This window comes from Quercus lobata, chromosome 2 (genome assembly GCF_001633185.2).
Source record: "Quercus lobata isolate SW786 chromosome 2, ValleyOak3.0 Primary Assembly, whole genome shotgun sequence".
NCBI classification, from domain to species: Eukaryota; Viridiplantae; Streptophyta; class Magnoliopsida; order Fagales; family Fagaceae; genus Quercus; species Quercus lobata.
This window is the reverse complement of record NC_044905.1, coordinates 36,445,071-36,472,744: the sequence shown is the minus strand read 5'-3', so window position 1 is coordinate 36,472,744 and position 27,674 is coordinate 36,445,071. Positions and strand designations below refer to the sequence as shown.

Sequence of the window (27,674 nt, the reverse complement as noted above, 5' to 3'; positions counted from 1 at the left end):
ACCAAATGGATGGAAGCTGAAGCCTTGGCCACTATCACAAAGAAAAACGTATGAAGCTTCTTCTAGAGAAAAATCATCTGTAGGTACGGGATCCCTAGAGTCTTGGTCTCGGACAATGAAAAGCAGTTCAACAACGAAACGTTCAGAGATTTCTGCTCACAATTGGGGATCAAGAATCATTACTCCTCACCCTCCCACCCTCAAGCCAACGGACAAGTTGAGGTCACGAACTGATCCTTACTCAAAACCATCAAGACTCGGCTTGAGGGGGCAAAGGGTATAAGGTCGGATGAGCTGCCAAGTGTACTGTGGGCATACATGACAACGGCCAGAACACCTACAGGAGAAACACCCTTTCGGCTAGCGTACGAGAGCGAGGTCGTTATCCCCGCTAAGGTCGGACTCACAAGCTACAAGGTGGAGAATCGTGATGAGAGTAGGAACGACGAAGCCATGCGCCTACAGCTAGACCTAGTAGACGAGGTCAGAGTAATAGCCGAATAAAGGTTAGCACGATACCAGGACCTCATGGCCAGGCACTACAATTTCAGAGTTAGGCACATGGACTTTCAAGTTGGAGATCTCGTCTTGAGGAAGGTGACGGGTGCTACAAGAGATCCTTCCCAAGGGAAGCTAGGACCATATTGGGAAGGACCCAACAAAATCATTTCGTGGCAGAGGAAAGGCACCTATCACCTAGAGACACTTGACAGACAAAAGTTGCACCATCCATGGAACATCGAGCACCTAAAGAAATACTACCAGTAGACGACAGCATGCAGGCCACTCCTTATTTCCAATTTATTTCATTCTAGTTGTTTTTATTATCTACAGTACTTTTTAGCCCAAAGGGCAGCCTTTTTCTTTTCTTTTTTTTTCAGAACAATTTTTGGCTTATGCACGTGTTTATCATAATAAGATGAGTTATTCAGATATATCATGCGCATATATACGTCTCTACAAAACCACATCTACGACCAAATCCCTAAGTGGACAGGTGCATCCAAGGGATGCCTTGCAATTTGTTAAAGTCCATTAGTGGATGGGTGCATCTAAGGGATGCCTTGCAATTTATTAAAATCCATTAGTGGACGGACACATCCCAAGGAATGACTTAAAAATTTATTAAAGTCCATTAGTGGATGGGTGCATCCAAGGGATACCTTGAAATTTATTAAAGTCCATTAGTGGATGGGTGCATCCCAAGAAATGGCTTAAAAATTTATTAAAGTCCATTAGTGGACGGATGCATCCAAGGGATGCCTTGCAATTTATTAAAGTACATTAGTGGACGGGTGCATCCAAGGGATGCCTTGCAATTTATTAGAGTCCATTAGTGGACAAATACATCCCAAGGGATGGCTTAAAAACTTATACAAGTCCATAAGTGGACAGACACGTCCTTAAAGTGGACAAACACACCCTTAAGCGGACAGACATATCCATGTACGACTTAAAATTCTACCAGTCCATGAGGTGGACGGATTGCGTGCCTCAAAAGTCTACTTAGATCAACTTATAAAGTGGACGGATGACAGTCACCCTGAAATATTCTTATTAAAATTGACGGGCTACAATACAATAACCAACGGCTCCCTAGTCAATATTCTAAGTCCTACAGGGTGGATGAATGATCCAGGATACTAACGGATACCTAGTATTACAAATTTTACTTAGCCCAACTTGCGGGGTGGACGGATAGAGTAAAATATCAACAGTACCAATACAATAGAGGCATACATGATTACAATGAAGACAAAATATAACAAAGTATAGGCAACAAATAGAAGATAGTAAATGTAACCCCAACAAGTAATTGTCTTTACATGAAAAATCACAAAAAGAGAGGGCCTGAATTACTGTCTTACAAATGATTTCACAAAATACTTAATTACAAAAAAGAAATAAAAATCAAGACAGAGGGGCATCAGGTACAGTAGGATTCACTGTGGGCAAACCGTCGGCAGTAGTAGGGTTCTCAGAGGGCGGACCGTCAGGACCACCAAGAGCAGGTTGGGCAATGACCACGCCATCAGTCTCCACCTCTTGCTCAACCATATGAGTGGAGTCAATGGTCTCATCGCTGACGGTGTCCTCTCCTCCAGGCGTCAGTGGGACGATGGTGTCTATTACAATCTAGGACAAGTCAAGGTTGGGGTGAGCAGCTCTCACCTGCTTCAAGAAATCCTTGAACCCTTCACCGTAGTAGATGCCACACACATCAAAGAAGGGCTAGGAAATGCAAAACTCCAAAACAGCGTCGGCTCTGGCCTTCTCCATCTATTCACGAAGAGAGGCCAATTCTGTCACCAAATTGGTCTTCGCCTTCTCCACTTCCTCGAGCCGACAAGTCTTTTCCACAAGCGCTTTAGTCTTAGCCATCAGCTCCTGGTCAAGGGTATAGATGGCCTCCGAGTATTGAGCTCGCTCCTTATTTTCAATCTCCTGGCGCTTGCGAAACCGTCGGATCATCCCCTCGCTGGCCACGCACCTATCCTGAAGGGCCTTCATGCGCACCAATGCCTGAGATAAAGCATGACAGTTAAAATCAAAAGAATAATTAAAGTGCAACATAAGTGACGGGAACATACCCTTGACAAGTTGTAGAGGCCAGAAGCCCCCAAGTCCTCTGAAGCATGCCCCCCATACAGATCCAAGTCCGTCTCCTTGATGATCGAAGTGAACATCTCGACAATGTAATCTTTGTGAGTAACAAGCCTCTAGACGGGGTATGGATCAACAGGCCCTTTCCCCGTCATTAGACCTTTCCCAGATCCATGAGGAAGGGGAAGGGGCGACGGAGCCTTCTGCTGTTGCTCCCCAATCAATGGACTTGTCCCCTTCTTCGATGGATGGTCATATTTGGTATTGTGTTTTCCCTTAAATGTGGCTTTAAAGCCCACATTAGGAGCTGATCTCGATGCCTGCTCCTGCTGCTTACAAGCAGCAGCTGCCTTCCTCACCAAAGCTCTTTGCTTACCTATGTCCATCTCTGAAAAAGCAATAAGGTGAGTTAGGTGGACAGAAGGAGTAAAAACAGAAGTAGACGAAAAAAAGGGACTTACAGTGATAGGAAGAAGCATGCAACCGTCGAGCTTCGGAAGTTGGCTCTGGACCACCACAATAAGCGTAAAGGGTGTCGAGGGTGACCAAATCCTTTCACTTCCTTTGTTCTAGAGGGATCAGCTAAACCCTCTTAAGGAAATTCTCCTGTTTGTTAGTTATCTCGAGACGGACTTGAGCTGAAAAACTAAAAGAGCAGAAGGTTAGGTACACAATTTAGGCTGACGAGGTGACAAAAAGGGACATCAACGAATCACCAGACTCCTTAACTATACCCCAAGTATTGTCAAACCCATCAAGCATGCCATCCCACCCTTCAAGCCTGCACACCCATTCCGTCCCCTTAACGAAAAAATACATATTCTTCCAATTTCTATTGGAGTATGGCATGTCGGACACTAATATAAGTGACAACTTTCTAGCCAAAAAATGGTAAATGTCTTTTGACGAAGTGATTTGCTAGGGCTTATAACAATAAAAGAACTCGTCAAGTGTAAGCCAACGGTTCCCTCCGCTTAGTTGACCCCATATCACCTCAGCACCTATAAAGATTCTCTAGGCGTTCGGGGCGATCTGGCTAATGAACAGGCCAAGGAAATTGGCAAACTGGCGGTGCAGCGTCGTCAACGGTAATCTCAACCCAACAGTAAACATGGCGTCATACATTCTCACGTCTTCCGTCTTCCCTGAATAATATTTCTCAAACTTTCCTGGCAGACGAAAGGGAATGTTGTCTAGAATTTAGTGACACAAAGGGTGTTAAAAACTTTCCTAATCATGGTCGGGTAAAAGTCGTTTACCATCCATATACTTGGTAAAATGAAGGGCCTAGTTCCACTACTGTTAACCCGGCTTACCAACCCTTCGTCATATTGTTCACTCCCCCTGTCACTCTCATTTCCCTCATCATCATATCCTCCCTCCTCATAGTCTCCTTCCTCCCCTTTAACATCCCCTTTCTCCTCATTGCAGCCCTCTTCCTCCTCAATAGGAGAATAGGCGAATGGTTCCCCTGCTGGGGACCAGGATAAATCCTCCTCAAGCTCACGCCTTGATGGATAGACCTCATCGTAGCCCGTGCCTTCACGAACTGATGATGACTGTTCACTCGTCACTTCTCTACCACCTAACATCTATTCACCTACAAGCGACGGAGGTATTCTAGGAACCTATTTGACTGGTCTCTAAACAAGCGATGACAAACAAGAAGGTAGATAAAAATAGATGACAAGGCGAAGAAACTTATTGTATGACAATTGTACGAAAAGTGATGGTTGTACGAAAATGATGGCGCGACATGGCAGCTCTAATCTCCTAAGCTCTCCGATAATGAAAAGCAAATTAGAAAAGAATGACTGAAGAACAAGGAACTATTTATAGAGAGAAGGAGCGTGGTATATGAAGCGACGCTCATGATTGGAAACAAGGCCAACCAGCAAGCGCCACATGTCACCTCGCATATTAACCCAGAGCTACCTATGCCATTTAATGACACAAGCTCCTATAAAACCTATTAATGGTCATAAATGCTCGTATACTCCGCGGCTTGTCAGCCAAAGCTGACGGGACCACAGAGTAGGGGGCAATTGATAAAGGTGTTCTTGCAAAATAAATTCGTCACACAAGGAAGCTGACTGTTCCTACAAGCTCAACAGCTTCATGTGCATAAACGGAATGGAGAAAGTGACGGCATCATAAACCAACGACCTTACCACAATAATTGACAGGCGTCTCCATTGGCCGACGGGAATTCTCGAACGAAGCAGGTGATTGACAAATGTGGAGAGGCCAATGGGTCCAACCTGACTTAAACTTGACCCCTACGGATATCTACGTAAGGAAATATCATGTATCTCACAATCAACCCTAATCAAAGGAATCCCTACAAGGAAAGGATCTCGCAAAGTACGTGTATTAATGAGGATCTTCCCTACAAGGAAAGATCTTCTCCACCAAGAAACGAAGGTCAGCTCTACACTACTATAAAAACCCCAAAATCCTCACAAATCAAGGTACGCGTAATTCTCCCAGCTCTAGCACTCTAAAGTTGTAGAAATTCTCTCTAACTTAAACTTTAAAGGGTATTTGGCCGGTACCACACCGGTACTCTCTGCAAGGTCTTCCTTATTTCGGTTTCGCAAGTTCTATCTAAAGCATGTGAGGACTGTGCAGCTAACTGACGATTTTTGGCAGCATCAGTTATCATTTTTCTACTTTTATTTTGTGGAGTTATATCTTTAACACACTAAAAGCTTCTCCCATCTTTTTTTAAGTATACTAACTTTGATTTATAAAATGGATTAATTCTTGTAGGAGTTTGGCCATGGCATTGTCATTTTGATTAACATCTAAGCTGGGGTATGGACACTGTATTTGTCGTGAAAAATGGCTTCACCCCTGAGACAAGTATCTGCAAACCCCCTCCTTACTTGCCTCCATGCAAGAGTTCTACCATTAGGCTCCAAAGTCTTGGCAACTTAGATGGAAATCAATTAGATACGGTTAAATAGTTGGACATCATCTACATGAAGTATGGGGAAAATGGGCTTTTGCCCTTATTTTTTTTAAAAAAATCTAGCGCAATGTCCCTGTTTTGAAACTATTAAGCACCGTGTCCCTGTTTTTGAAACTCGATTTTAACAAAGTTGAGTTTCACTTAATTTTTTTTTTCAATTAAGTGGCAAAATATGCATAGAACTTGACATTGCTAATGTCGAGTTCCACTTGTAACTCGATTTTTTTAAAATCGAGTTTCAAAACAGAGACACGATGCTTAATAGTTTCAAAACAGAGATATTGTGCTAGATTTTTTTACAAAATAAGGGAAAAAGCCCATTTTCCCCCATGAAGTATACATTATGTTTTTAAATTGAAGCAGACGTTGTAGTTATTTGAATAAAATTACAAGTATTGGTTTACCAAAAAAAAAATACATGTATTGTAACCCATGAGGTTACGTCATTACACATAATGTGTTTTAAGCAAGGGAGTCAATCTTATACCGGAGGCTGTACTGGTTTAACCAGTGGAACGATATATTTTGGTACTGGTCAATACTGGTGTACCGTTTCGGGTTTACCGTTATTTTTTATATTTATAAATATATATATGTGTGTGTGTGTGTGTGTGTGTGTTAATAAATATAAAAGTTTACCATAAAACATTACCTCAATTCATAACAAATTATTCATGGTTTTAGACTTTAGCATCAATTAAAATAAATAAATAATAAATAAAAAAACACAATATAAATAATAGAAAACTTAATTGTCCATTGCATACTAAGAAAACAAATAATACTAATAAATTAATGCAAATAAGTTACCATTCTGTACTTACAAAAATTCAAAAACTACAAAAGTAAAAATAAATAAATAATTTATAATAATAAAAAAAAAAGCTTTTTTTTTGTACCGGCCGGTAATGTCCAAAATTAACCGATACATAACCGGTACGAAACATTGGTCTTTCAATACTGGTATACATACCGGTACGATACATACCGGCTGGTGCCAGTACCGTATCAAATACCTTGGTTTTAAGAAGATGACCAAAAACGGGGGAGCCTGGATTTTTTTAGGTGAAATAGGCTGCTTATCCATATAGTGACCAATGGTAAATGACTGGCAGTGGAAGTGATGTTATTGATAAAACTCTATAAATTATGGAAGTTTCAATGTTTTTTTGTTTTTTTTTGGATTATTTGTTACTTATTTGTCAAAATTAAGTTAAATAAAGTTATGTCGTACTTAAAAATAGTGAGAATAAGTTTAAAAATTATAAACACACAAAATTAGAGCTAAATAAGAAATTAAAAAGAAGAATGTAAAGGCAAACGGACTACTAAGCACAAAGTACATATAAGTCTTTTGTTATATATGACATTATTTTCTCACACTCGTTAGTGTAAAATGGTGTGTAAATATCACTCATTTCACGTTTTAGACGTATACATCAGTAAATAATAAAAATAAAAAGTGTAAATTAAAAATGTTACATATACAAAATATACTCGAATAAATATAAAATAATATTTTGCCCTTGTGTTACCTCTCATCAGCAGGTAGCTAGTAACAGAGAAAAGAAGACACACCCACCTAACCTACAACCAGAGTTCAAATTTCAAGCTGTACTTAAAACCATCGTAACAAGAATTCAACATAACTAATACAAGACGTACTCAACCTTCATAAATAACTAGCTCTCAAAGACAACATAGCCAATAGCCATTGCAGAAATTAGAACAACTGGTCCTTAAACCCTTAAACAGTATAGGGGTGGCGCTCCAGAACTGAGATTATGGGCTTGCCTTCAGGGTTCGTCAAGCTTCTGCTTCTCTACGGGATATTTTTCCTTGGCTTGGCTCAAGCTAAAGTCCATTACCATGACTTTATTGTGAGTACCTCTCTCTCGGTTTTTCGTTTTTGTTTCCGGACATTGGTAATATAGAATGAGAAATGGTTGTTGCACACTGTGAAGTACACACACTACTCCAAAACACAATTTTAATTATAAATTTAAAATTGTGAAAACGTGACTTGAAAACATGATTTCATAATTTAATTGAAATTATGTTTTGAATCCACAATTTCAAATGACATAGAGCACATATACCATATGTGTAATTAATTGTGCTCATATTGAATACTATGAAAGTATAATAAATGCATATATATTCCATTCTCTCATGTAAAAATGTGATACACTCTTCCGCTTTTAATATTTAAATAAAATTTTATTTGTTCAAATTTTGTAGTTGACGGAGACCAACTTTACAAGGCTGTGTAGCAGTAAGAGCCTGTTGGTTGTAAATGAAAGTCTTCCGGGCCCTGTGATCCGTGTAACAAAAGGGGATACTGTGTATGTAAATGTACATAATCAAGGAGACTATGGTGTTACTATTCATTGGTAAAGACTCTCTCTCTCTCCCTCACTTACAAAATATTTGTACCACTTTAACATTTTTTTTAATACCTTTTCTATTTCTTTTTCTTTTTTTATTTAATGGTTGAGATTAAAAACATTTATACTACTTTAATATTTGTACCGCAAAATATTTGTACCATTTTAACATTTTTTTATTTATTAAAAGTTGTTATTTTCAATTTTTAACCTCAGCTATTAAGAGTGATCTATCTGTACAAAAAATTAGCATAGATGTTTTCCTATATTAGTATTAATATAAGTACTCCTACGTGGTTATGTTATTGAAAGATAAAAAGATTCTCCAATCAAAAAAAAAAAGAAAAAAAAAAGATTCCGTTTATGCATGTCTTATTGTCTTATTCCCAATTTAGTAAGTCTTATCATTGACCCTTAGGTCTACCTGAATATATAGTTATATACATCAACTGTAATTCCATATACTATACTCGTTGGTCAATAGTCAATAGTCAATGGTCAATGGAGTGTCAAGTGGCAACAGCCACAAGGGATCTTTAGCCTACAAACATACGAACGGTTAGTAAATAAATAGTACCACACACCAATCCTTTTTTGTAAATAATTAGTACATATTTATTTATTTATGTTATGACTAAAAGGAATAATGGAATATTATTTTATTTTGCTCCCTCTATTTATCACCACCATTGTAATTCATAAGGAAAAAACTTTGATTGGTCCGTGAACAGTACACGATGTGCTGTGATTGGTCCAAAAAAATTTGAAAAGTCAAAGTTTGCGGCTACTGTTTATTGAACAGTACATGAACAGTAGCCGAAAACTCAAAACGTTGAAGCAAAACGCAAACGCAGAAGTTTTCATCCCAATCCAAACGCATTCTAAGTTATTAGATTCTTAACAAAAATGCCCCTTCATCCTCATTCAAGAGTATGTATTAAAATTTAGGTCTATAACTATAATGTTGCTCCAAAATTTGTCTTCTATATATGCTTGTTCTCTTTTACTATAGAAATAAATAAAACAATGCAAAACTGACAAATAGCAAAATAAATAAGCCTACCACTCTATTGGTTTATGTTGTATAAAAGACGAAAATGAAATAGTAAAAATTTATATTACAAAGAATATAGATAATTCAACAACAAAAAAAATGTTACCAACTTTCTCTCGGAATCCCAATTATTTTAGAACTAAAATTTTGGCGATGTATGAATAACATTTTGAATTATTTTCTTTTATCATTTTTATTCCTTTTTCTTATTTTTTTTTTTATTTTTATAATTCAATAGTTGGGGAATGAGGGATTAAAAACTTAGACATTTCTTTTTAAAACATAGGAAGTGTTAGTTAAATTATAAGGCTCTTAATTTTATTTTCCCTTCTTATTTTCTAAACAAACATGAAAAAATAGAGAAAATTTTCTAGTGGTCTTCACTATAGTGGTAAACCAAAATTAAAGAATTTCATTACCAAATAATGAAATTGTTGAAAGATATTATAAAAATATCTAAAGAAATTATGTTTTCTACAGGCATGGAGTGCATCAACCAGGAAACCCATGGTCGGATGGTCCAGAGTACATTACACAGTGTCCAATAGAACCGGGATCAAACTTCACTTATGAAATTATATTTTCGGATGAGGAAGGAACCCTTTGGTGGCATGCTCATAGTGACTGGACCCGAGCTGGTGTGCATGGTGCTATTGTCGTTTTACCAAATGAAGAGACCGGTTTTCCATTTCCTAAGCCTGATGGAGAAGAAATTCTCGTGTTAGGTATTCAATATAATCTAAACGTTCTTAATGCTCCTAGAATTTTTCAAACTTAAGAATTTCTAAACGCAAACGTTTGTTGTTCTCATATGCTTAAACTATAAGTACTTTTTGAAACTCCATAAAACCGCTTATTCAACGCCATTTAATCTAACCTTATATGATGGTATTATAAACAGATAAATATATTTAAAACCCCTTATATGATTATTAACTATGGTGCAATGACAACATGGTCAAATTTTTTATCTTTCTCCATCCTGTCCTAGCCATTTAGGTATTCGGATTGTTTGCTAACCTTGATGTATTAGCACGCATAAAGATATAAATATGTAATACCATTCGAACAATGTCTAATATCATGCATTTCTTCTCTTGTACTTGCAGGATCTTGGTATGTGGGTGACGTAAATGAAGAAGTTGCCGAAGACCTCGAAAATGGTGCTGATACTCCTCGATCTGATTCTTACACTATCAATGGCCAACCGGGAGATTTTTGTGTGTGCTCTAACGGTACGTGGACACACTCACGCTGAATGAGGAAAGATGCACAAAATCTCAAACTATTGAACGTAACTCCTAAACGTTAATTACTATTGCACACGCTAAGTTATACACTACTAATATACACACTCCAACTGAAATTTGAAAATACAATTTCAATTATAATTGTGAAATTCACAATTTCATGATTTCACAATTATAACTGAAAACACAATTTAAGTAATGTGTCCAGTACAAACATTGTGTAACTATTGCCACTCATTCCAAAATACAATCAATATTCTTGTGATGCAGAAAGTACTTACCGCTGGCAAGTAGATTATGGCAAGACCTATCTTCTTCGTTTAGTCAATGCAGCCATGAATGCAGAACTCTATTTTGCAATTGCTCAACATAACCTCACCGTTGTAGGACTGGACGGATCATACGTTAAACCTGTAATCACTGGATTTGTGATGATAGCTCCAGGACAAACAATGGATATGTTGGTCACAGCAAAACAGCCTCTTGGTCGCTATTATGTGGCTGCTAGACAATATGATAGTGCTAGGTCCGATGTTACAGACTATGATCAAACAAATGCCACAGCAATTCTTGAATATAGAGGCAACTACACTCCCTCAGCAGATCCAATATTTCCGAGCACCCTTCCATCCTATGAAGACTACGCTCCTGCATTGAGCTTCACGAGTCGTCTTAGGAGCTTAGCGAACCACGACCACCCGGTTAATGTCCCAAAAAACATTACTACCAGAATGTACATAGCGGCTTCCATGAACACTGTTACCTTTGACTATGAGGGAACTACTAAAAGTGGTCTTGCTTCAAGCTTAAACAATGTCAGTTGGATTAACCCCTCCACTGATGTTCTACTTGCCTATTACAGGTATTGCAATTTCTTGTACATTTACTATCCAATTACAAATTAAATAACTTCTGGCTAAATTGTTGTGTGAGCTTAACTAGTTAACCCAGTAAACACTATGTTTATGTAGTTGAAATGACATGATGCCAAAATCTTTTAACACAGGAACATAAGTGGGATTTACACCCAAGATTTTCCAGAGTATCCGCCGGTTCTTTTCAACTTCACTGCAGATGAGGTACCCGATTATACCACGACGACAATTCAAGGGACCAAGGTGAAGATATTTGATTATGATGAAGAGGTGGAGATAGTGTTTCAGGGTACTAATGTTTTTGATGCATCAGAAGATCATCCAATGCACTTGCATGGATACACCTTCTATGTGGTTGGCTCAGGTTATGGGAACTTTGATAATGTGACTGACCCAGAAGGCTACAATTTGGTTGATCCGCCTAAGATGAATACAGTTTCACTGCCTAAGAAAGGATGGGTTGCCCTTAGATTCAAAGCAAGTAATCCTGGTATGTCACCTACTTTTTATTCCTTGGAGTTAGCCATTTGTGATTTCTTTTACACACTAGAAGCTTGCATTTTCTTATCTTTTATTTTGAATGCTAACTTCGATTCATAAATGGATAAATTCTTGCAGGGGTATGGCTATGGCACTGTCATTTGGATCGACATCTAAGCTGGGGTATGGACACTGTCTTTATAGTGAAAAATGGTGGCACCCGTGAGACGAGTATCCGCGAACCCCCTCCTTACATGCCTCCATGTTCGAGTTCTGCAATTAGGCTCCAAAGGCTTGACAACTCGGGTGAAAAAATAAATTAGAGACCATTAATTAGTTGAACATCTCCTACTTATGTTTTTGAACTGAAGGAGATTGAAGCTTGGAATAAAATTACGGGAATTGTAACAAATTAGTTTATATCTGTATTCTGTACTACCAGAGGCTAGGTCTATAGCTAGTGTAAAATTGTACCCCGCTACTATTGAATCTGCTCTACCATGAACAATTATGAAGATATAATCAGTTTAGCAAAAAAATGAAGACAAATAATCAATTCCAAAAGAAAACAGTAATAAAGGTAACGATAGTAACAGCGATGGGACAAAATGAAAAATGAAGTTTCAGGAGCACATTTGGAAATTAGATTGTCAAATCCTCACTTACACAAAACATAACCATGCAAGTTAGTGGGAAAAAGAAGACCATGAAAAAGGACTAGCCATAATTGGAAATGTGCTTCATTTTACACTAATTAGGCTAATCAAATTCTGCAACCACTTCATCTCAGAACTAAGAGATGATCATATTTGACACAAAAACAATCATGTCCGTAGCTAGTAAGAACATGTCAAATGCTAGAATTGAGACCCACCCATAGATATTTTGTGTAACACGAAACTAGTGACCATTACGAGTGCCACATTCTTACTCGCTTTAGTTTGTTTGGCGTAAAATGATTTTAGTGGGAAAATATTTTTGGCTAAAAACATTTTCAAAAAAACTGGTTGTTTTAAGATGTTCAGTTGTGTTCTTGAAAATATTTTGGAAATCATTTTTTCCGACATTTGACTTGTACCAAAAATCACAAATTTTCTTTTACATTGATATTGATTAAATAACAATTTTAATTCAACACTTTCAAATATCAATGCAAAACAACTAAAATCAACCTTAAAAAAACACAATCAAAATAAAATTATTGACAATCAAAATATAAGTGGTGAAGATAAAAAATAAATTAATTAATTAAATAAAATAAATTTTTAAAAAAAAAAAACAAACAAACAAACAACAAAAACTATCAACTAAACTTACACATTTATATGCATAACTATAAACTCTTGAGAATTGGTTTTGTGTGATTTTTTAAAGTTGGGGGCAATTTCCAAAATTTTGAGGTATATCAAGATCATTTTAGAGATTTCAAGAGGCATTTATTTTACTTTGATACACTATTTAGATAACTAAAATTTAGAGAATTAGAAAAAGAGTTTTCCAGTTCACTTGAAAAAGAATGATTATTGTCAATCTCAAAACATATGAAATAACTGTCCCAATTATTATTATCCCTAACTAAAAAAAATATCATCAGATATGAAATTATAAATGTCTCTAACACCTACTAAATGATCAACATTATTGTGGTTTTGAGAGGGTTTTTTTTTTTTTTTGGTGTTTTTAGGGGTATTTTAGTCTTATTCAAGGTTTTGAAGGCATTTTGGTGATTTGGAGGTATCAAGGTTATTTTGTAGATTTTGGAAATATTTTAGTCATTTTAAAATTTTCAATATTTTAGTCATTTTAAAATTTTCAGGAGTAGCTTTATCATTTTAGAGATTTGTTTAATTATTTCAAAGGATTTTAGGGAGTATTTTTGTGATATTAGAAGTTTTGAAAGTATTTTGGTCATTTTGATAGTTTCAATGGCATTACAGAGATTTTGATAATATGTTAAATACATTTTTGTCATTCTAGAAGTTTTTGTTTTATTCGGTATGAAAATATTTCAACCTTGAAAGAGAGTGATCTTTCTAATCAATAGAAAATTATTTTCAATTGTCCTAAGTGCCCGATAATGAGAAGTACAATTTTTAGAATAAGACAACATTTTTTAGAATAGGATGTACTTTAACAACTTTGATTAGAATTTTTTTTTTTTTTTTTGAGAAAAATTTTAATTAGAATATTGAGTTGCCCATTTTGTTTAAGTTCTAGTTTGGCAAAACTAATAAATAAATAAGGTTCCTATATTCACTTCGGAACTACATATTGTGAGACATCTGAATCCATTACCTTTCCTATGTGATACTCAGGGTCTGTTTGGATTGAGGAGGAATGGAGAGGAGTAAAGTAGAGTTGATTAAAAATAGGCTAATTTTGAGTCAATTCTACTCTACTCTCCCTCCCTCCCCCTCAATTCAAATAGACCATCAATGATGGAGTAAATAATCAAGGAACAAAATAACAATTAGATTTACTGAACTTCTTACATCAGTTCTAATCACAGAGCCACATGACATAGGCCTAAAATTCAAAAATAGATTAAGCTTATAAATACAGGGAGAAAGATCACAGGAAAAACATATTGGCAAAGGAGTCATTTTAAGTCCAAAAAACATTATTTTGCACAAAGAAAGCACCTTTATGGTCTCTCTTTGTGGGATTTGTCTGAGTATTATAATAAACACAACATTTTGGCCAAAAATGTAATATTACCAAACCCAAAGCATTGTGCATGTCCCCTTCTGTGACTGTCTAACAATCCATAGTTAAAGGGTGGAGATGCCATTGCAAAGCTAAGCTAATTATTAGCTTTTTGGGCAAACTCCCTTTGACCCTTTAATACCAAGTATAAAAGGAGGCTACACTCAGCTAGGTACTAAAAAAGAGATTGATCTCATCTGGGACCTGACATCTATTATTATCATATATATATATATATATATATATATATATAAGCTAGTGTTATGGGATAATTACTACGTTCAAACATTACAATGAAGAAAATAAATGCTAACATGGGCTTCCTCTTTTCTTCTTTACTTTTCCTATTTTCTTTTCATAGTTTTAGTCTTTCAGATTATTCAGAGGCAATAAAACATTACTCCATTAGTACATATTCAAATTCAAATGTCTAAAATGAAACATCAACCCCATCCCCAATAACTTCTTCTCTATTTTTTTTACCATTCTCAACCTGTTTGGTAGAATTAACACAAATGTACTCAGGTATTGCTGTAAACTTTGATCATGAGATTTATCTTACCAATTCCCAACAGTTCTATTTGGTAGGTGACTGATGCATGAATGAAAATTCAAGGAACACCATGATCGAATAATTAGATCTCCATTATTGTTACCAGCTTCAGCCAGTTACAATATATTAGCCAAATTTGAGTTAGTATAAACCAGCTAACCCAACCCCTTGACCTCCCAAACAGCTTGAAAATTTTTTTAAGCAAGCAAATCCTGGAGTAAATAAATTTAAATCAAATCCAACTGCAATCCAATTTACAACCAAGTTTACAAACACCAATTCATTTTAGGAGTAATTTCAAAACCTCAACTTTTCTTCTTAGATTCCACTATTACTAATAACTACTCTTTAAGATTTATCAAATAACAAGATCGAAAATTGGTTCTACTACAGGTAAAACTTGGTGATGAAACAAAAAACTAAAATTTTGGGCTGAATACTCAAGACAGTAAAAAGTTCTTTCCTTCTGATGGCTTAAGGTGTTTGCTTCCTTCTATTTGTCACCATATGCGGTCTCTCCGTAGGATGACCAAAGACACACACATTTCCTGTATCAATATGATTCTCCAATAATTACAATCCAAGGAAAATATTCTCACCAACATGAGGGTTAATATATAATACCATCATAAAGCAGAAAACAGAATTCTACACCCGCCTACATGTTTACTTCCAAGAAATTACAGAATTCTACACCATCACCTCTTTAAGTACTAATACACCATATACTTGCACAGTAGGTGCGCTATATATATATATTAGTTAGGTTCAAGTTATTAACTTTTGCCAATATTACACTGCTTAATACTTAATAACTTTCTATTGGATTTGTTTAGTGACAATTGTCTCCTTATATATTTCCTGCCTGCAAAATATCAAGATGATGATCGATCAATAACCATCTCATCTATAAAATGTTTAAATTTCAAGTTTTTCGTTCTATAAATTTTTTTTTTCTTTTTTAAAATTAAAAAAAAAAAAAAAAAACATTAATTTAGGGATAGAATAATGAGTTTGGTGTGCATGTCAAAAATGTGTAATCCAATTTTGGATTTTCCAAATATAAAGAGGAATTTAGATATGTAATATATATAAGACCTCCATGAGTCTATGATAATCATAAAGAATATGGTAAAAATGAAAATTTCAAACCTGGTCTTATTTCTTACATGTCCACAAAATTCAAAAGTCAAACACGTTACATGTGATACCTGTAGCCACTGTAACTATTCAATAAAACAAGGTAGATTGGATCTTGGGAAGTGAGCTGGAAAAGCTTCAAGGCAATGTAGACAGATGTGGTAATGCTAAAACAATGAAAAATACAATATATTAGTAATCAATCCAAACTACATTGGAACCGAGAATAATTTTATGCCCTATGCTGGTGTTAAAAGAGCATGCACCCAAAACAATAACATAGGAACCTGTCCAATGAAAAAGCTTCACACTTGTAGTTTAATATTTTTGTTATTATTATAATGTTCTACTGTCATAAGACGAGTAAATTCTTATCTCTTCTTCTCACAACTTTATCAAATGAACATTCTCTAATGATGGTGTAAGCCTAATACTGAAACACCCGTCCATCTATCTCTAGACACGGTAAAAAACAGGTACGAGTTTTGGCAAAACACATGATATGCAATCTTGAAAGAACAAGAGAGAGGCAATGCAGTAGTCAACGGCAAATATCTAACATTGAAATTGTAGAACTTTACCATTGACAGAGAGAAATATCAGGATGCAATACTGATTTAAAGGTCAACTGTTCAAATTCAAAGGTGGGACAGGTAAAAGCCAAAGTCATATCTATATCCTTGAAATTGATGCATCAATTTTTCAGCTACAATTTGTTATAAATAAATTATTAACAGCATAGATTATTAACTTTAAATTATGAAAAAACAAAGAAATTCCATTAGATAAATTAATTCATGGTTTCTGTCCCAGATAGGAAGTAATAAACAACATCATATCATCATGTTTTCTGTCCATGATAGGAAATGACCACAGCAACAATAACAACAACAACATCAGCAACAAAATGCCGGATGTCAAAACCATTGTTTTCAACAATCATCTTGGGAAACATAGAACTAAGCAGTATTATTTTATTTTTATTTTTGATAAGTAGGAAAGATAGAACTAAGAAGTATTGGCAATACGAAAGTAATAAAATGGGTGTATTTGGTTACAACCAAAAATCAGCATATGTGCTAGTTATGATTGATGTATAAAACAAGAATGATGTTATCTCGTAATTTTATGTTGGGTTAATTGCAGAAATTCACCCTAAATTATGATAGTCCTTACACTTTGTGTTCCAAATTATGAAATTTGCAATCACCACCCCAATTGTAACAAATCTTGCAAATTACAACCCACTGTCTATCTGGATGTTAAGTTTAATGTTCAACTGCTTTGCACTAAAATGACAAAACTGCCCTCCCAAAGTGAAATTTACCAAACTGCCCACAGGCCACAGGTCTGCTGCAGAAACTCAGATTTTGATTCCTTTCTATGAAACTAAACTCATAGAGGTGTTTTCCATTATCAAAATTGCCCCCATATTTTAACTTCTTGAAAAATGAACAATGACATGGAGTTTAGTGGCCGAATGGTTGAAACACATAATTGTACAATTATTTAAATTTTTAAGATTTTAGATTTACAGTGACAATCTTGCCCATTCATGTGTAGTTATAAATATGGGTAAAAAACCACCCTAAACCTCTCTCACTTCCACTCTCACTACAATATTTTATTTTAATTTCAATAATCTGTGGGTGAGCTCAAAATTTTGTTTGCAGTCAAAGTCTGGGTTCTTTTGGGTTTGGTATTTGATGGACCTGCAATTGGTAAAAATGGGTTTCGATTTCGTTCATAAAAGAAAGAAGTTGGTTCTTCTATTCACCGCTTTTGGCTTCATCAGTTACAGTCTCTGAATGGTTTATCATCTACTTTCAGTAACTCACAAAAGTGGGAATTTAAAGCTTTTGTCAGCCTTGCTTTCTATAGCCGAAGCCTTTTACTATGCTGGGTCTAGATTTGCTTTTCTTGATGTGGGAAGATGAATTGTTTGAGATTGGGTTCACTCCATTTACAAGAAATGAGCTATAGGGGTGCACTAATTTGAAATAGGGAGGCAATAAGAATGGAGGGTAGTTTAGTAAATGTAACTGTGGGAGATCAATTTTTACATTTAACTGGCTGAGGGTTTACACATGACTTAAGACTTAACATCCAGATGGTAGTGTGCAAAAGTTACAAGGTGTATTACAATTGGGTGGTGACTTCAAGTTTTCATGGTTTAGGTTTTGGGGTGCAAAGTGCAAGTACCCCAAAGTTTAAGGTAAATTTCTACAATTAACCCTTATATATTTATGTAATAAAAGTCCAAAATTTGCTGAGTACATTATAATATAATTACATATTTATAAGCAAAAAATTATAGATTTACATAGTTTACTAGAAAATTTTAAATTTAATGAAGGAAAATCCCAATTTTGATTTGCATAAGGCATTTCAGTCAATAAAGTTCCACACAGTGCTCATCAAAGACAGTGAAACTCTAGTTTCATAACATTACACACCTAACAAATTACATGTTTCCATTACCAGATAAATCAAAGGGCAGCTAATATTTGAAATCATGAGTGAGAAATTACCTGCCAAATGATACCAACAGAATTATCCAGATCATTGCAGAAATCCAACTTGATTCCTTGTAATAAACCCAAACCTGATATTTAATACAGAAGGATGAATATACTAATTATTCAAAAAAGAAATCATAATAATGATACAAAAATCCAAAAATGTCATGCACTTACTTTCTAGGAAAACTTCAGACATATTGCTGTTGTATTTCATAATCTCAAAAGTTTTTTTTTTTAAATAATTAGGAAGAAAAGAAAGAAAAAGTTGAATTTGAATAAAATTATTGTTGAGCAACATATTACTGATCCCATTCATCCCAAACCAACTGTATAAGTCAAAAAAATATAAAATTTTGCAAGGGGCTCAAAACACACTCAAAGTTCATTTTGAGGTTCTGCATCATTGCTATGGGAACCATTTGCACCTTGATAGTGCTCTCTTGAACATCTGACCAGCCATTAACTGTTTGCTTTTTACAAATAGGAAGTTGATTAAACAACCTCTCACCACTACTCTGCCTAGATTTTAATCGACAATTGCAGGCAATGAATACACACTATATATTTTTTGTATTTATGAAAGATCATATGTCCAACAAAAGATGGAGCTTAAAGCAATGAATTAACATGAAATTTAGAATTTTGTATTGCAATATTGTTATCATATACTCCCGTTGTTCCATTTTGTTTGTTCAGTAGATAGTAACATACAAGACTATATATATATATAGTAAAAGATATGTGGTATGGAATACATATTATCAACTAGCAAAAGATATGTGGTACGGAATACGTATGCATTTCATTTAGTTCAAGGTTTTAAATAATGTTTTAAAAATTCGGCATAGAAAACATATATTGACATACATACATATAGATATTTTACATATTTGAATAAATGTTTTACATATTTGTTCACTAACTATTGTCCATTATTCTATTTTTACTTTGCCCAAAATATTTGTCCAGTTTTAAAAGTCAATGGTTATTAATATACTGATTTCCAAGCATACCCCTTCCATTTTGAAAAACGTTTATATGTTTCTTTAAAAAAAACAAAACACAAAATGATGTTCCCTTCAAAAGTGAAAGTTTATAAGACAAACAAAACAGGACGTAAGAAGATGAAAGTTTCCATGCACATAGTTACTTCTAAACTTTCTAATTAAAGTTGACCAATTAATTCTCCTTCATCGCAATTTAATGGTGACATTATTTGCTTTCAAATAGCTATGAAACTGCAGAGATGAAGGCACTTAGAAACATACCGATAGGGCCACAACATTGATATAAAAGTCAACAAGTGTTGCTATCATCCACCTGCAAGTATTTTATCAAAATCATTACATTCACCTTACAAGTAAATGACCTTCACAGACAAACTTGAAAAGAGACATATTACAGACACAAGCATGCAAACGTTGCCAATGAGCTTTAGCTCAAATGGCATCTCCTCCAACTTAGAGAACAAGGTTGCTGGTAAGGCCTTGAGTTGAAAACCCATTGCATGAGTAAAACATACCAATTTAAAAAAGAAGAAAAGCTAAATGCAAAAGTTCTGCCAAATATTGCATAGTTAGTATACCATTTGAGAATGACAAAATTGTTGAAAATGTACACATATTTGTTACAAAAAGTGAATGAAATGATTAATATATATATTCTTTTTTTTTTTCTACTAGTTAGGCATTGGAGCCTCGACCTAAAGCTGACCATTTAAAAAACCCATTGAAAAGCTTCTATTATAACCCACGTATAGAGTGCTCCACTTAGCTTCTATTAGCGCAGTCAGCAAGGCCATAAAGTATTTAGTTGGAAGCATAAGCCCGGAAGTTTTTAGAAACTTTCACTTTCAACACGCAAAGAAGATGGTTATGTCACTAAGCATGCCGGCATAGAGGACACCAAAAGCATAAACAAGACAAAAACTTACCGCAGACTTAAACAAACTTTCAGTCCCTCTCTAGCATTTATCTAATCAGATCATAACCTAAGAGGTCTTTTTATAGGGAGATTCAGGGAGGCACTATTGTCTCTTTCCCTTGGAAAGGTATTTGGTCCATGAAGAATCCCAAGAGGGTGTCATTCTTTTCATGGACAATAGCATCAGGAAAGATTTTTATTTTGGATAACCTTAAAAGGAGGAATTTGTCATTGTTTAATTGGTGTTGTATGTGCCAAAGTAATGGGGAAATGGTGGATCATCTTTTAATCCATTGCAACGTTGCTTATGCTTTATGGGGAGATATCTTTCAGATGTTTGGGATTCAGTGGGTCTTGCCAAGGAATGTTGCTTCTTTGCTATTTATCTATATAAATTGGTTTGGCAAACAGGGTTCCGATACTTTAAACATGGTGCCAGGTTGTTTGATGTGGCTTGTTTGGAAGGAACGGAATAGTCATACTTTTGAAGATATGGAGAGCTCATTGGATCAATTGAAAACTTTGTTTGCTTGTACTCTTTTGATTAGTCCCGGATTTGGGGTTTCACACAATGTTCTTCTATTTTAGAGATTCAAGTTTCTCATAGATTTTCATTTTGAGTTTTCTGTACTTTTTTAACACTTTTTGTTCATCATCGTTAACATAAAGTTTATTTGATCATTAATAATACTACATTACTTACTTATCAAAAAAAATAAAAGGGGAATGCCAGCAATCTCCAACAAAATCAGACAACCCAACCAGAGCATTCCATATCAAAATATAAAATTTAAGAATCCATGAAATAATTTCTTATTATTCTAGATCTTAATATAATTTCATGTTATTCTAGATCTTAATATAAAAGACAGAATATTCATAATTGAAAAGTAACATACAACCAGACAAAATTTTACTTAGTGCATTTCTCACAAAATTAATAACAAACTAAAAAGGACTCATAGATGTTTAAAAAATTTTGACCAGATTTTTCCTCCTCACTCCAAAAGAAAAGCCTAATGAAACAAAACTTGAGCACATACCACTGGTTCATGTAACGTGAGTGACCCTGAAACTATCTTATCTTATGCTAGGTGCATAACTTTTTTTGATAGGTATGCTAGGTGCATAACCTGCCATCCATCCCTTCAATGTGCAATACTAATCCATGTTCTAGGTGACTTGCAGATTTACTGTGACATTAGCTACTGAAAATAACTAGTAGGAATACAACTTAATTTATTATTTAGAACTACCAATTTGAATATGATGTTTAAGATAACCTAGGCATTTCATATGGCTCCTAAAAGATAAGATGGAAGACTAGGGAAGATATTCCCAGCCTGTCTCACTAAACATGGGGTTGGGGTATGTTTAGATGTCTACAAAGTTCAGTCATGCCTAATTCCATAGGCAGAAACGTCTTAAAACATAGACATCATAGCATGACAGTATCAGAGCCTGATAACCAAAAATAATTGCATATGACACAAGGTTAGGCCAAGGACTGGAAAAGATATGCTATATTCTACAAAATTTAGTGCAGCAGGTTGCTTGCCTGTACTGACATGATTAGAGGTAACATCATGTTTTCTAAATATAATTTAAGAATTCGTGCTAAATAATTAATATTTCCAATCATCTGACGAATTCTTTTATATAAAATCTTTTTGGCAAAACTAAAACTTACCTGTTATCCCAAACATAAATACAACACAAGAAGGAAAAACAAAAGTATGAATACAACATACATGAACTCTCTTCTTTTGTATTTGTTATGAACATTATTTCTACTCTAACAAAAATGAGAAGAACCTGATGATATACCTATAAACGATAATATAGAACTGTTATTGACAAGTAGCATAACCAGAGGATGGTACTATCCATAATGATTAAAATAAATACTTACGGAGTTAAAAGCTCTTTGCGAAAGGGAGAACCATCAGTCAAGAGAGTATAAACCAAAGTTCCCAACATCAAACAACCCAAAATAACGAAAAGGATCCTCAGAGTCACAACAAAAGAATGATTCCTCTTTTGTTGTGTGTCATCCCTACACAATGAGTATTTTTGAAGTAAATCACACTTTTGGAGAAAAGTGAATGGAAAAAAATAAATAAATAAATAAATTTACTGAAACATGCAATCACATCTTTCTTCATTGACAAAATCCTACAGCACAAAAAGGTATGATTTACCTAGTAACCCATTGAAGAAGGCAATAAAATAATGATTTACCTGGAAACTTACTAAGATTACTAAAGCAAAGCTCCATCCTTTTTTTTATATTATAAATTCCATCCAAATTTTTATTTTAAAGGATGCATAGCATAATTTTCTGTTTACACAAAGACAGATGATCTATCACAATTCAAAATGATACATAAATAATGCATGGAAAGAGATGTTTTAACTCAGGGATAGTGATTTTAACTCAACCACTTGTTCAACATGGTTAATCCATTCCTCTCTCTCTCTCTCTCTCCATATGAGACAGAGAGGGACAGGATGCAAATAAAACAACTATTGTGTCTCTCATACTTTCTTTTCCAGCTGAATAGCACATCAACCGCCTTATTTGGCATCATCCTTTGAACTACAAATAAAGTGAAGAGAATGATCATAACACTCTCACATAGTAGCAGATCATCTAGTGACTCACTACTTGATTTACTCATGCAACAGCAATCCAAAAAAATAACATTCCTTTTGATGAAATTACGCACAGTTAGGATCTTTTCCGAGGCAATTTCTCTTGGAACTTTTGTATGCCAGATACTCTTCCAAGGAAAATCACACCCATAAAACCCTCTAATTATCTTATAAAAATAATGGACATTACAGTGACCACTATGGGTCAACCTCCAAGCTATCCTATTGGCCATACTATTTGATGGAAGATCAGAATATAGAAGATCAAAAGACAAATAATATAATTTGAGGTCCCAATTCTGACACACGCATACAAATCAGATTCCATGCCTGAATCCTCCCACTGTCCAAAGAGTCCTAAATACTGGCTAAAAGGAACAAATCATAATATAGATCATTTGGCAAAACATGGGCACAACACACTTGTTACACTTCCTGCTAAACTTGATAGACCTTAAACCTTGCACCCATGACAGCCTAACACTTACGACATCTGCCATAATAAATCCCTATATCTCACACATAGGATGATCCCCCTCCACATTATAACCATTTCCCCAGCTATGTGGGATCATAGGTACTTAGTTTTCTAATTCCCAACCTTCCAAATCTAATGGGAGAGCAGACAAGATTTCAATGCACTAAATCAAATTGCAATTTATCTACAGCCCACCCCATAGAAAAATCTCCTATATAACTTCTCTAATCTATTAGTCAAATGGGTTGGGATGGTGAAAAGGGAAAGAAAATAGAAGGTAAGTTATATAAAGTACTTTGATGATAGTGTTCCTTGAAAAGTTCAATTTTTCCCATCCTATCAAGAACCTTTCTATCCTCTCTACAATAGTATTAGTAAAAATTTAAACTCAATGAATTCAAAAGAAATTTGGTACCTTTTTCCACTCTCAGATAGTACACAAAAACAGCTTGTGAACCATACTGAAATTGTAAACCAACAAACTGAAGTACCTCAATCCTCTTCAATCCAGTAAAGGAACAAATTTAAGAAATTATAAAAACAACAGTGAACTGAATCTTCATGCCTCCACAAATCTTAACAGGGAAAAACTAAAGGAGAAAAGGGAAATTGGAATAACTCCAAAATTTAACATAGAAGACAAGCTTATAGATGATTTAAAAACCTACCATTTTATTTCAACACAAGTGCATAAGAACATCTACCTGCATAAGAAAACTAAAAATGCAAACCTGTAAATTTATATACATACTTGCCTGGATGCCGCAACAGAACATAATCCATGGGATCTTGTAAATTTTGTTCAGATGGAACCTTCAGGAGTTGCATGAGAATGTAGGCACAAGTAGTAATGCTGAAAATTAAAAACCATTTTACTTCCATTGAAAGATTGGTAGTGCCATAAGCATGATAAAAATAATGCTCAAAAGCTCATTTACAAATTTGATACTTCAACAATAACACAATATATACATAAAAAACTTAAAATCTTTAAAGATGCAAAGGAATCAAAGGCCCTCAATGCCACTTTCACCTTAGAAATATTAAAAAATATATATATATATATATATATGAACCAGAAAATCAGGTACTAACATGTTCATAAAATGAGTGTAATGTTATGATGGATAAATGGAAATACAAGAAAAGAAAAAAGTTGAAATAGAGAATTTTGCTTAAAAATAGGAGTGGCCCCTATAATAAAAGGATGAGGGAGAGTCACTTGAGATGGTTTGGTCATATACAAAGGAGAGTGATTAATGCACCAGTTAGGAAGAGTGAATTGATTCAAGTCAAAGGGGAAAAAATATAAAGGAAGACCTAAAATAGCACTAACTAGTAAAAAAGGATATGACAATTACGGAGGTGACAAAAATTATGATTTCAAATAAGATAGAATGACTGAAAATTATACATGAGGGCAACCCCAAAGGTTTGGAACTAAAGTTTGTTTGTTGTATTAAATAGAAAATATTGAGCCAAATTTGCAATTATGAAAAAAAGGAGAATAACAAAATAAAACCAAAGCTTCAAAAGCACAAAGCAAACTAAATAATTTCAAAAATGAAGCAGTCAGAATAATGAGATAACATAAATTTTTCTGTTTTGAATAATATTAACGACTTTTCTAAAACATACGAATAAATAAGACAGCATAAGATAATTGTATCTCATAGATCATATCCAATGTCAGTAGTACTTCAGCATTACCAATTAATTTTTTCCATGTTTCACATATGTGCATCATGTCGCTTGATTCCATAACCAGAAAAGTACTACTGTTTACATAAGTCTGACTAAAAACTTGACCATGCGGAAAAAAGAACAAGGAAAATTCTAGCAAAACATTTTGGAGAAAATCAAAATATAAAAACTGCAGAACTAAAGAAGGAAAAACCAGGTTCCAAATACAAGAGAAGTAGCAACTAAAAAACAAGTGCGTAACAATCTTTGTCAAATATTAGTCATGATCCAATCATTCATTGAACTCAGCAAAATAATTTTAGAAAAGTACTCTTTTTTTTTTCTTTTTCTTTTTAAGTCTATGTCACTCAAATACTCCCCCATTCCCTGAAATAAATTAATGTTCAAACCTATTCTTGTTTCTAATACTTTGATGTCATGTTCATTTGAATAACAGAAAATAGTTTGTGGCTCAACATAATCTCATGGGATAACTGAACACAGCCTTCAAGTAGATAGACCTTCCTACAATATGTCAACCCTAAGTTGTAACGTTTTCAAACAAAAAATAAACTTCAACAGATTTAAAAGCAAATAAAAAAAATACCTGCCAAAGCATACTAGCAGAATTATCCACGGTATTGCAGTGATCCATTTAGGTTCCTTGTAGAGAATCCATGCCTGATATGGTAGATGAGTATGTGAGTTCAAATAAAATTTTATTCAACAAGCATAAATAAGACTGAAATTTTCTAATAAGACAATGTCCTATGACTATAATTAGGTATCTAAGCTTTCAATTAGCTCATGCACTTCATGTATAGTATAAGATACTTTGGAATTTTTATTACACATGCATATATTATGCAACAAACAATTATATGTCCATTTTGAAGTAGACTTGAGGACATTCTATATATAAATTGATAGCATCCAATCATGGTTTTAAATATCAAACGAAAAACCCATAAGCTCTTCAAGCACTAAAACAAGGAATTCATGACCCTTCCATCACTACCTCCAATTTAGAATCCTCTACAATAAACTCTAGAAATAACATTAAAAAAAAATCCTAGATAGATTGCTTCATCATACCTTGTAAAAAATTAGTGAAATATTGATGGTTCATTCATAGTACTAGCTAGTTTTTTTGTCTCAAGTTTCTTAAAACATATGTTCACAAGTTTTCCTTTGTTTCATTTTTTTTTAAGCACAATAGTAACTTAAATGAAAAAAAAAAATGTATATCTATATATATATATAGGATTTAAACCTACAAAACACATGCTCTTCCATGGTGATTGCTCTTTATCTCATACTCTCTGTTTGTTTAGACAAAATGGAAAATAAAACTTTCATTGTTCTATCTTATCATTCCAATTACCCAACTCCTAATTTAAAAATAAAAAGACACAAATCAACTATTGAGTTTCCAATTAAGGAGCGTTTGGTTCACTGTGACGTTACATTATGCCATAATATTAGGTTCGTATAATCTTACATTAATAAAATCTCTATAAAAAATATAATATTACATTATTTAGAAAGAAGATAAGATTAAGATGATATGATATATTTTATAATGTTAGAAAAAATAAAATAAACTTAAAATTTAATGTCACGTCATCGCAAGGCCACGTCACAGCAAACCAAAAGCCGTGAAAATTTAGATGGTGAATAATACAATTGCAAAAAACATACCGCAAGAGGTACAACGTTGATATAGAAGTCAACCAAGGTTGCCACCATCCACCTGATCGTTCAAATTTCAATTTTTAGTTTTGGTGTTTCTTGAACCAAAAGAAAAGAATTATCTCTAAATATATATATATAACCCTTAAAAAGTAACAGATTTTGACCAAGAATAAGCAATTAATCCACAATAAATTAACCAAAAAATAAGGCTATTTTAGTAACATGGTGAGAGAGAGAGAGCGTACGGGGTGAGGAGGTCTTTACGAAAAGGAAGATCATCGATGGAGATGGTGTAGATGAGAGTAGCCAACATAAGACAACCCAACACTGCGAATACACTTCTTAACCCAATTTCCCATGAACTCGCCATCGCCCCCCCTTTTGCCAACCAAACTAACTAACTAACTAACAAATATTGCTGCCAAGGCAAAGAGACTCAAAAAGAGAGCATCGTTGTTCTGAAAAATGAATATATATAAAGAAAAAGTGGACACCACTGCTCCACGTTGCTTATCGGGTAACCTCATGCAATTGTCCGTTATTAAAACTAGATTTATCACACACGCTTTTGTATAACTTTTTTATTATTATTTTAAGTTTAATGTAATTTTTTAATTTAAATTTATTTATTGTTAATGAGGTTATATAGAAATAAACTTTAAAAAAACTAAAATTTAGAATTTGAAAATAAATAA

General features: G+C 34.3%; 1 protein-coding gene and 2 pseudogenes across 1 annotated transcript; 2 read left to right on the top strand and 1 right to left on the bottom strand.

Moving 5' to 3' along the window:
• The window catches only part of LOC115963801, a 38,358-nt pseudogene extending 32,785 nt beyond the window's left edge, over nucleotides 1-5,573 (top strand).
• Nucleotides 5,574-7,303: 1,730 nt separating this feature from the next.
• LOC115975475 lies at nucleotides 7,304-11,976 on the top strand (annotated as a pseudogene).
• A 3,314-nt stretch (nucleotides 11,977-15,290) lies between these two features.
• LOC115975476 lies at nucleotides 15,291-27,432 on the bottom strand. Its single transcript, XM_031096260.1, has 9 exons — nucleotides 27,225-27,432; nucleotides 26,986-27,037; nucleotides 25,892-25,965; nucleotides 24,353-24,454; nucleotides 22,381-22,524; nucleotides 19,814-19,865; nucleotides 18,555-18,628; nucleotides 16,095-16,190; nucleotides 15,291-15,431 (listed from the first exon to the last, which is right to left on the bottom strand). Exons 1-9 carry the CDS (start codon nucleotides 27,347-27,349, stop codon nucleotides 15,377-15,379), a joined length of 774 nt encoding a protein of 257 aa, XP_030952120.1. The 5' UTR covers nucleotides 27,350-27,432; the 3' UTR covers nucleotides 15,291-15,376.
• Between the last annotated feature and the right edge of the window lie 242 nt (nucleotides 27,433-27,674).